Raw genomic sequence first — 12,053 nt, forward strand, 5'->3', positions numbered from 1 at the left:
ACTTTCCAAGGTCCATCCTACATTCTTTTTGGTTTTTTGTTTTGCTTTTTTTTCCCCCCAAGACAGGGTTTCTCTGTATAATAGCCCTGGCTGTCCTGAAACTCACTCTGTAGGCCAAGCTGGCCTCAAACTCAGAGATTCACCTGCCTCTGCCTCCCAAGTGCGGGGATCAAAGATGTACACTACCACCCCAGGCCCACTCTACCTTCTATCCACTGTACACAATGGTTACTTTATGTGATCTGGAGATGGTCTGGGGTACTTTTATTATTACAAATTACATTCTTAGATATCCACATGTAATATACTACTGTTTACAGAAATAGAACAACAGACTCACAATTATGATTTGCTCCAACTTGCCCTTTTCCTTGACATAACATTTTTGAAATCTACTTCTTCTGTGTGTAAAATGTATACTCCTAGAAATTACCAAGTAAAGCTTTTTTCTACTAGGAATGCAAAGAAAATATTCTTTTCGTTTTTGAAATAACATTTCTTCTGGTCTTAGTCTAGGCAGGTTTAAACTTATGACTCTCCTGGTTTTCTGTACTGGGATTATACTTGACTTAACACTAAAACAATCCATTTATCAACTCACGCTGGTATTTAGAAACAGGAAGGAGGAGGATAGCAAGCTTGAAACCAAACTAGGCAGATAGCAAGACCTTGTTCAATGCCCACGCCCCCCTCCCCCCAAAAAAACCGAAGTTAAACTTAGCTATTTTTGTCTTTCAAGAAAGAAATGAGCCAAAGTAAGAGAATAATTTCAAAATACCTTCCACATTCAATATCATATTTCAATTGTTTATCTCTGTTAACAGCTTACCTCAGGTCGTCCTATTCCGAGGAGAGAAACAGCGAGTCCATAGACTACTAATACATAGTTAATCATAGCCAGGTTCAATTGCTGTCAATAAAAATGCATTAGTTAATAACCTGAACACAATCCTGTCCACTCAGCATCACAATAACTTCCTAGCTACAAAAGGCGTATAATGACATCTTACTGACAGAACAGATGGATTAGAAATACATTTGCAGAATAAGCTGCACTACTGCTTTTAAGTGTTTACACTCAGATTCAGGGTCTCAGAGTGTCATGGGGCACAGTTCATAATGAACTAAGAAGGCTGCATTCTTTTCCATGTAATAGGGCCTGGAACAGATTTGAGGTTTCTGTTCTTGCTACCTTGCTTAAGATTGACAGGAGTCCAAATTCTGAACTTGGCAAAGGTCAGGGCTTCTAAGAGACCTAAACCATGGCCAAGGATTGAGCACCCACATGGACCACACACTAACTGGGAACACTACTCACCTCCCACACCAGACGAGTCACCTGATATCTCAGGTCTAGGGTACACTATACAAGTTAAACCCATCTGTGATAATTACTGTTACTAAAGAAGTTACAGTCCTAAGCAGAAGAGATACTCAGCAGTTAGGAGCGCTGGATGCTTTACCAGAGGACCCAGGTTCAATTCTCAGCATCTACATTGCAGCTCACAAATGTCTAAGTTCTGTTCCAGGGATTTGACACCTTCATATAGACATACATATAACACCAATGCACATAAAATAAATACAAACTACTAAAAATTAAATTTACAGTCTACAAAGCTTACCTTTATTTTCTGAGGATCTAAACCATTGAGTAGCTCTGTAAAGGCCTGGGCAGCGCTGCGGCAGCGCTGCTCTAACAGGGCCGTGTACCCATCCTGAATCAAGCTCCTTAACATTTTCATGATGTTAGCAAAATCCTGTGGGGGAAATCCATGAGTCCACGCCTGTATCTTGTTAGTTTAAAACTTAAGACAGTAAGTCGATCAGTAGAAAGAAATTCTTCAAAAAATGAATTACATTTATTTACTTTGTATGTAGGTGGGCGCAACTGTCATTACAGGAATAGAGAGAGAGGTCAAAGGAAGCCTTGTAAGGAGTCACTTCTCTATACACTGAGCTGCCCCACTGGTATGATCAGTAACATTTTATAAATGACAAATAATAAAATCCCCCTCATTATGAAATTCCTTTCTCAGCAACACAGCTTTAAAAGGTGTTGTGTCAGCTGAGATGAGTTATGTTCATGACAAGAAAGGGTGGCTCATTTTAACAGATCTTGTTTATTTTTCAAGGCCCAGCATTGTATTTTGGAGTTTTAACAACATACTAAGACCACTGCTTCCACGAGTGAGTTTTGTAGTTGGAACTAAAACAATCAGGACACATGAGATCAAACAATCAAGCAATTTCAGATTTTTAACAACCTGAAACAAACCTTAATTATAAGCAAAAGGTGGATGTTCCAAATTTTAATTCCAGTTCCAATTAACATGTACCTAACTGTAACCAGACAAAACTATTAGGATGCACATCAACACGTAGACCTCAAAAGGAAAGACAAGAAACCAGAATTAAAAGTACCAGTGAAGTACCTTTGTACAAGTACACCTTGTAATCTGATGATATATATGCACTTTAAGTTTATATTTTAATTTCATGGCAATGGGTATAAGTTACACAGTCCCATATAGATGGAAGGAGTAAGGACTACAGGAAGCCACACATGTATGAGCTAGTCAGTGGGAGGGAAAGACAAGATTTTTAATGTGATGTTAAAAACAAATATCCAAAAGATCTCATCCCCTCGGGGAGGCTGTGGTGACACACTAGCTTCCTGGTAATTTCTATCCAACAAATCAAGTGTAAGAGAACCGGCTCTCGAAATATCCAAGGAAAAGAACAGCTTTTATAGAAACTTGATGTTTGTTACAGTATTTAAGACACAATGTAAAACCATATTTAAGATATGAAGTTAACAATATAAAATATGGTATTCTCCCAAAAATATCCTTCATCTGCTTTGTAGGAATTGATCCAATTTTAATTGCTCTATTACTTGAGGAAACAGACTAAGAGAGTAAGACCATTTTATTAGAAATTATTTCCCTCAATACAACCCAACTTAGATTCTCTGGACTGGATGTTTCCAATGAGCAGGCTGAACCTTCTTACCACAGAGCCGAATGTCTCATTATAGAGCTCTAATATAAGCATGGTGAATGAACAAACTAGGCCTCAGTATCTATAGTGAATATGTAAAGAATCTTAATTATTTTCAAAAGCTACTGCCTGTTTCAATTCCTCCATGGCTTTTAGACTTAGTAAAATCAATTAACATATGACTAAAATCTGTTAGAAGTTTGCCTTGCACGCAAACAATTAGAAACTTTTTTGGTCACTTATAAGATTTGTTATATAGATTTAAAATAATGAATTTTTAGCCAACTGTCATACTGAGAAAAAATAGCCTTAGCCACTTTAAAAAATTTATTATTATTATTATTATTATTATTACTTGTTCATTTTACATCCAACTTACTGCCTATTTTTTATCACTATATAACTTAAAAGAATTTGTATACAAAATTTAATCTGTTTATAGAGGACATTTATCTGGCTCACGTTAAATCATTTAGAAGAGGTAACTCTAATAATTTTACAGTAGGCAAAATTAAACTGTACGCAATTATCTACCTTATTAAATACTTAAAATATATTTGAAGTTAGTATTATTATTAAATCTTGAGGAAACAATTTTCCTCTCTACAGAAAGAGCCTTCTCTCTTACCTGGTGTGCAGCTCTGGAAGATTTTGAAAACTGTTTCTCCAAAATACTTTTCAAATCTACTTGTAAAGTCACTTGTGAATTAGAACTGAAGGGGGAAAAAGCATGCACTGTAAAACATTGTCAAAATAAAGCAGTTCTACTCACAAATGGAAATGAGTGTATTTACAAATGTTACTTGAAATACTGAGTAAACAGGAAATCAGCCCATTTTCTCAACAGAAATATTCAACATGCTGGTTCCTCCCTGAATTGTAAGTATAAATCCAAGGCAGCCATCATCCCTCCCGTGAACTGTAACTGTAAATCCCAGGTAGTCGCCATTAATTCCTTATAAAATTAGAGGAGAACCAACCTGGGCTTTTCTGATTCATTGTTTCGTGATTTTTGTTTTCCTTTATGTCTTGGAGGCTGACCTGTGAACATAAAAGTATTTGTTCCTGAAGCCTGTACATAAAATCTCCAAGACCACAAGTGATAATCATGTATATAACTGGACTGCAAGAAAACCACACATAAACTGGACGAGATGCTATTGTGTCTGTGAATACAACTTTAAGTAAGTCAGGACAAGCTGGTGATGGTGGAACGCTGTAAGGATATATTAAAATTAGGATGGTTACTCTCTAGGTCTACAGAAAAGAATAGTTCCTGTTCTTGGGCAGTTTACAACTAGATCGGAAGAAATACAAATAACTTTAGTAAGCAAACCATTACCAAAATAAAATAAAATAAAAGGACACTAAGTTGCCACTGATATATAAATACTCCTCTAAATCCTATCAGGGAGAAAAATCACATTAGCTGGAAAAGCTGTCTGGTTTCGAGATTAATCAGGATTTTGAAAAACTACTCAACCCAAGATTGGCATTCATTTCAGAAATATTAAGTAGATATGCTATCCATAGGGCTCCATGAGTGCATAAATGGGCTACAAAGGCAGACATTAGGGGCAGGAGAAGAAAGGTATTGCTTCTTTGGGGTGGGGGTCAGAAAAGTAACATTCTCACAGCTGTGTTAGAAGACAGTATGGCAAGAGGGGCAGGGTGATGTGATAGAAGAAGAGATGGCAACAGACATGTCGGATACAGAGAACTTGGTGTCTTCAAACATAGAAACCTTCTGGAAAATAAGAATTCTGGTTTGTTTTCTTTCTTTAATGCTTAGATTTATTTCTTTTTATTTATATATGTTTTGCCTGCATGTGCTCTGTGTGGAGTTACTAATGGTTATGGTGCTGGGAACTTGATTTCTGCTGTGTGGGCGTGGACAAAGCTATCAAAGTGTAATTCTGCAGCCTCAAGTTCTTTCCCTGAACATAAATACTGATGGATGGACAAGATTTAAATTATTGATGCATGCTATTTAATAATAACCTATTACAACTTTCAGAGTGTTGTCCTCAAAGGTGTTTCACATACTGTTAGATTGTATTAGGTAAGACAACAGCTTCATTCCCATCCATGTGTTTAACATGTTAACCATATGGAAACTGCTAGCACTAAGTGAGTAGATATATAGAAATTAGAAATGGAGCCCAAGAAAAGATAGAACTGCGGGCAGGAAAGACAAATGGATGACAGATGCCAGCCCAACCACTGAAAAGAAAAACCAACCAACAAGGAAAAGAAAAGGGAATGACTGAATGTCAGTAACAGCAAGCCAACAATCCCCTGTTGAGATTGACATGGACAGGAACACCACGAAAGCCTGAGGTAATTAAATGTTGCGTGAAGGAACCTTCAACCATCACAAAATCTGTATGTTCTCAGATTCAATTTTAAAAAGCAGAGATGTATACATTATGTTTTAGGAAGATTTTCATCTAAATATAATACAAAGGGAGATCAAGATATACATGAAGCATACATACCCACATCTCATCTACAGATGAGCACATAGAGTTAACGCACACATTTAAACCACGCCAAGTTATCCAAAAGTGATCTGAAGGCCCTGCTCTGTGCAAGTCAAGTGCTAAAAACTTAGTGTTAGAAGGCTGACCCTTCCTGGTACTGATCAGACCACAGATGACATCATACCTCGGGCTGCCCTGGATAGATAGATGCCTTTCCCCTTCTACCATGTGAGCACACAACAAGACGACAGCCATCTATGATCATGAAAAGCGCTTCATTAGACACTGAATCTGTTAGAACCAGGATACTGGACTTCTTACGTACAGAAGTAAACTACCCAGTTTGTAGAATTTTTGTTATATCACTCCAAATGAACAAACATCTTTCCTCAAAAGGTAAAATCATCCCTAAACAGAGGCAAAAGTAGATAAATATTCAGGTATGAGAACAATAAACAGTACTTTTTATGTAGAAAAGACTAATCAAAGCCTGGTGAGGTGGCTCACGACCATAACCCTAGCATGTAATAAGGTGAGGCCAACCTTGGTTACAAACTGAGATGATATCTGAAAAACTCAGCAGCTACTCCTGAGGTGTTAAAACTGTATGAGGGAGGTCAACTGAGGAAAACATACTGACAGAGGGCTCTTGTAGTTAGATGAGACACTAATAAAATTCTCAGGAGTGAGGCAATGCATCTTATCTTTACATTATCTTTACTGGATTTACAAAATTAAACTTATTAAAAGCATGAAAAGCCAGAACTCATTTGAAATAAATATCTAACATGCTCTTTTTGTTAGTGGGTTCATGTATGTGTGGAGGCCAGAAGTCCACTCTGTTGCCTTCTTCAATCATGTTCCACTAAGATTTGAGGCAGAATCGCTCACCAAACCTGGACCTTGTAGTCCCAGCTGAACTGGCTAGCTCTGTGCCCCACCCCAAGTGGCAGTATTATAGGCATGTGCCACTGTGTCTGGCTTTCCGACAGGTGCTGGGGATCAGACTCAGGTCCTTACGCTTGTGCAAGAACCACTTTATCAATCTCTGGCAGTCAAACTGACTGGATCTGGAATCAACTAGGTGACAAACCATTAGGGATACTCAAAAAAGACTTTCTTGATCAGATTATGTAAAGTGAGAAGACCCTTGTACACGTGGGCATCCCCTTCCTGGGTCAGCCAAGGAAAAAGCTGTTGTTTGTTTGTTTTTTCTGCTTGCTTCCTGTTAAGCTGGCAACTTCTAGTACCTCACTGTTGCTACCAACGCTGCTAATGCTAGTACTGTTCACTAACATGAGAATATAGCTTCTTCAGCAAGCCCAGGTCCATAGAAGACAGAGGCTCAGGTCTTTAGTTGTAGACAGGGAGCACTGAGGCAATCAGCCCTGGGGACTGAGCAGTTACTGGGCTCATAGCCTCTCCAGTGTTCAGACAGATGTTGTCATGCCACTCGCTATAATAGTAAGTCCTGTGGTATTTGTTCTTTCCGTTGTTTCTGCTCCTCTAGGGAACTGTGTATACCAGAGAATCTTCCTAGCCGGCAATGTTGTCTGTTCTTTTTAAATAAAAATGATTCACTTACATTGCGTATATGAATATATGTCTGTGCAACATCTGAGTGCCTATTGTATCTAACAATGGTCAGAAAAAGGTGTGGTCCCCTGCACATGACTCCACTGAAGGGAGCTGGAACCAAATCTGAGTGCTCCCCAAGAACAAGTGCTCTTGACTGCTGAGCATTCCTGCCAGCCCCCTTCATGCTTTCCTGAAACTTTTTTCACAAAGTCCCCAGGATGGCAGAATGGGGACACCGTGAAAGCTTTAAGAAAGTGGGACGCAAGGAAAAGCCTTTGTCACTGTAATCTCCTAGAGGAGCTCTGGGCTCCAGCCGTGTATCTTCTCTCCGTGCTTCCTAGTCTGTGATATGAGCAGTTTGCTTTTATACACACTTCTTATGTCATCGCCATCTGCTGCTCTCAGCACAACTGAGCCAACATTGGCCGCTGGCTCTCTGAACCTTCAGAATCTCGAGCAGACAGACAGGTCTTTTACCTCACCACTAACCCACATCAGGTATTTCACTGGAATGGTGAAAGGTGACTGAAAGTATTGTTACTACTTTTTGTATTAAATAGTACTAAACGTTTCACCATGTAGAAGAACTACAATAAAACCAATTGAAGCTTGCATAAACTTTCAGGCAGAGGTTTGGGTGGCAACGAGTAAAAGACTACTCACTTGGAGGTGGCAGAAATTCAGGATGACAGTCACAATCGTCCCCCTTCAAATCCTCATCTGCCACCTGCCCGTGAAAATAAAACTAGTGAGGTTTTTAAAGTCAATACAGCCAAAGAATCAGCAATCACATAGAATTTAACTAGAATATGATAGGATTCACTCAAGACCTAAAAAACACAGCTGGTTATGACTCCTAACTCTACAAACAAGCAAACATAATGATAACTAACAATGAGAACCCAAAAGAAATGGCAAATTCTAGACTGACAATCCTCTTTCTGATACTTGGCATGGTGCCTGATGAAGAGGTTCTTGAATAATGTCTATATGCTTCTCCAGCTAACTGGAATGAAACTTTCTGGACATTTCCTTTATCATCTGCAAAATGAATATATACAGGATTTAGAAAAATTTCCCTTTCTACCTATCACCCACCCAACACCAATCCCCTTTATTCCTTCCTCAAATCTGAAAGCCAAACATAAATATAAATTCAGCTTTGTATACTACAAGTCTGAGAAAGCTCAGACACATATATCTGAGACATCAGATCAGAGTCAGGCTAGAGGCCTTATGACACTTGGAAAAAACCCCAAAACATTAGACTAAGATACTTGCTGAACACAGCAATTAGCTAAGGGCTAGAATCATGGCTGCCAAGGACAACAAAATGGAAGAAATACCTTGGGACCCCAACAACAGCAGTGTGGTGGTGGGCTGGCAGTACACCAAGTAACCATTATTCCACAGACAAGAGATAAGAAAAGGAAAACCTACATCACTGAGGAGGAGCAATAGAGACTCATCTACTAGACTATACTGTCACTTGTCTCCAAGAGACTGGCTGAGAGACAGAAACAGAGGACATACAGACAGAACTAAGTGGCAAAATAGTATTTGGAAAATTACTTTTAAGACAAATAACTGTGGCTTCAGGGTAAATCCTGTGATTTAAACATTATCTTTATGTAGCTTATGAGATGGCCAGGTTGCCTGATGTGGGAGAATTATTTTCTTGATATCAATAGAAAAAAAGGCACATATGACCAAAACATCTACCACAAAGCATCACTGTGAACAGTGAGCCTGTTCATACTAGAAATAATCGTTTTTAGCTAAGCTTACCTTTTGATTCTGATTGCCACCATTTGCCATTTTGTACTTAGTTTTTCTGAAACCTCTTTCTGTTTCCACAAAGTTAAGTGATGTTCTAAAAGCAGGCGCTGATGAGTTTCTAGGTATGTAAGCCCTGGAGGTGATAAACAACAACGAGCCGTCATGTCATGCCTGCACTGACGCACGGCTGCAGGCTTCAGACAGGCTGCAGCACACAGCTCCAGGTTCTTGAAAGTCAAGTATCATTCTGAAAAGACTTCCACTGCTGTGGCAGGCTTTATACTCACAGTACTAGGAGACTCTTTACACTAGGAGGGTCTTTCAACCTAAAGTTAACCTAATGTGAAGAGTGGTTCAGCACAGCCATTTCTGACTCTAATGATAAACTACAGCTTCTTGTTTTAACAGCTTTGATATCCAATGCCTCTAAACAAAGTCTCAGAAAAAACTCCATCTGTTTTAATTTTTATTACATTTCTGATTATGTTTAAATTTTCGAACAGTATATTTTGATCATATTCTTTCCCCTCCCCAATCTACTTTAACTGTCAAATTATCAAATGTAGAACACTGGCTACTATATCTTTACATATAAGCACACTCAAGTCTATCTGTAGCCTTTGAAAGACATCAGGAAGTCATGGGACAGAGAAGGGCACCAGGCACAAGTTCCATCCAAGCAAGTCCTTGGCTAGGGCCCTCATGGACATACTGGTCCCCATTCAAGCCAGATAACTTTAAAATCTCATTTCACTCTTTTCATAGGTGTATGCTAGTAACTTTTTTTCAGAAGGTCCAATAGTAAAATAATCAACTCCCAAGTCACCCACTTTTATGATACCAATATAAATGCACACATGTGCCTACAGTCATACTCTCACAAACTCTCACACAAACATTCACACCCATGCACATGCACACACACATAAGCTCTCATACATACTCTCTCACACACATATACACAAAACAAGCACACACACACCAAACATAACAAAAAGCTAAAGAAACAAAACAAGCCTCCTTTCCACCCTGATGAGAAGCTGCCACTATGGAACCAAGTACACAGCTCTGAGGTAGATATCGCACCTGCCCTGCACACACGGCCCTGGGTCTGATTCCCAGCATCACTTAAAGCTGCTATTAGCTCTGAATTTGACAAGCACAGTGATCTTTAAATTCATGAGGCAAAGCCTTTCCAAGTAGCAGCCACTGACCTGGTATTAACTCACCTGCTTTCATAAAAAGCTTTAATTGGATTCTTATTTGATGTTCGACCTACAAAAGCCAACCACACACACAGTGATCAATGGACTAGAAGCACAGACTTGAAAACGATTTTCAAATTTCTTTCAGTTGATAGTTGAAAACATAAAAGTTTAAAAGCTGAGTAATAAATCCCAGCACTTTCACAACTCTAGATGCTTTTTATTTCAGGATGTCCACAAACTGCTACATGATCTCGTCAGCTATCCTATTACACGTGATCAATGGTAAGAAGCCAGCCACACATAAGCATGAACCAGGCTGTACCTGTCTGCAAGGAGCTCACAATCTTAGAATCACGTGATGCTGGATGATAACAGTTGCAGGATAAACAGAACTTCTCAACTCAGCTATACAGACACTAAACACCCAAAGGAAAAAAATAACAAGAAAGATCTACATGCTAGAAGTGGGGCATAAGGAACTCTAAGTACCAGAGAAAGAAAAATGAGGAAGGAAAGAAAACGGGCAGAAGGAGTAACTATTAAGTGAGAATTTCCAATTCCTGACTGTCACAGCCAAATTCTGAGATAGATGGATAGATAGATAGATAGATAGATAGATAGATAGATAGATAGATAGATGGATAGATGATAGATGCTCAGCATGCTACATAATTAGTTGTAAAGTTGGTGCAAAAAACATCAAGCTACACTTAGGGGGCCTTTTCTTAGGAAATTAATGGAAAAATTATTTTAAAAAGTTGTTAGAAAGTACAGGGAGGACTATTTCTCTACAGAACAAATAAAACTTTGACTATTGTGTTTCCAATTACCAAATCACTTTCAATTACCTAGTTGAACATAACACTATCATAACCGCACGCAGACAGAAACAGAACACTTGAGTGACTCAGCCAAGCAAAGCACAAGTCCAAACACCCGAGACCTGGTGCGGTCCTTATCAATCCACGAAATCCACTCTCCAAAGTCTTAAAGGGAATTCCACTGTAACCAAAAGAATCTTAGGTGAAATACCTTGCAGGTCTTCTATTTGTTTTTGTAACTTTACATGCTGCTGAATTAGATCCTTGATTCCCTCAGGGTCATTTTTACAGAGTTTTTGAGCTTTTATGTTTGCTTGCAGGGCCCAGTCATATTCCCCCAGCATACAAAGAGCATCACAATAACGATAATGACCCTGTTCCAAAAAGATAAATTTAATTTTTTTCTCAAAAAATATGCTTAATGTAGATAGATAAGAAAAAATATTTTGGTTGAAATGGATTAGTTTAGGACTATCAATAAAAAATAAATTAAAATATTAATATCCTAGAAAATAAAGAGGCTAATGAACTAAGTTAAAAGTTATAAATAAGCAAGTAATTTTTAATAATTAACTAGTAACCATTTTAAAGAGACTTTTAAACCCCCAGAAAAGAGTCTAGCTTTTGTTAAGGTTTACTATTAAGGAACAAAATAATTATTTTATTAAATGAAGTATAGCAGTTATTAGTTATAAGTAAACAGCTTAATTTTTAAGAATGTCTGAATGCAGTACATGTTTAAATCACGCCATCCCTACACTCTGAAGTCAGAACATTCCTCAAAGGAGCCACCAGGATGCACACCACTTTGCCACCACATCCCAGGACACAGAAACAAATAAGGAGTTGGCTGGGCTGCCTCTGAGCAGGGCTCCTCCCTTTGAGCTGCTGATGTTTTATCTCTAAACACCGGTTCCATAAGAGAGACAAGAAGTCTGAAAGCCATTGCTTTTGTTTACTCTTCATTCCAATGTTTAGGATTCTGTTACAAAACCAAAGATCTTTGTGGTTACAAATATTAACGTTTTATTCTAGAAACCTAAGGCTCGACTACAGCCTGTCCAAGCTACTCATACACCAATCTCCCATTTTAGGCACAAATCTACTACAAGATGATTTAGCAGCAACCTGCACTAGAACCTATAGCTCACCACACGAGCAAAGCAAAGAACCTGATGTCA

The 12,053-nt window shown here is 38.5% G+C and overlaps 1 protein-coding gene across 11 annotated transcripts in view; it reads right to left on the minus strand.

Moving 5' to 3' along the window:
* The window catches only part of Ttc3 (tetratricopeptide repeat domain 3), a 101,569-nt gene that overhangs the window by 53,692 nt on the left and 35,824 nt on the right, over nt 1–12,053 (minus strand). For 10 of the 11 annotated variants that reach the window (XM_052158973.1, XM_052158979.1, XM_052158975.1 and 7 more), the window contains 8 exons: nt 11,084–11,246; nt 10,073–10,118; nt 8,853–8,976; nt 7,728–7,791; nt 3,984–4,044; nt 3,632–3,716; nt 1,626–1,760; nt 830–910 (listed from right to left, as the gene is read on the minus strand). In XM_052158973.1, the coding sequence (XP_052014933.1) occupies nt 830–910; nt 1,626–1,760; nt 3,632–3,716; nt 3,984–4,044; nt 7,728–7,791; nt 8,853–8,976; nt 10,073–10,118; nt 11,084–11,246 (759 nt within the window). The remainder of the gene's footprint in view (nt 1–829; nt 911–1,625; nt 1,761–3,631; nt 3,717–3,983; nt 4,045–7,727; nt 7,792–8,852; nt 8,977–10,072; nt 10,119–11,083; nt 11,247–12,053) is intronic. The other variant, XM_052158977.1, reaches the window with a different exon arrangement.

This window comes from Apodemus sylvaticus, chromosome 15, assembly GCF_947179515.1.
Source record: "Apodemus sylvaticus chromosome 15, mApoSyl1.1, whole genome shotgun sequence".
Classification (NCBI taxonomy): Eukaryota; Metazoa; Chordata; class Mammalia; order Rodentia; family Muridae; genus Apodemus; species Apodemus sylvaticus.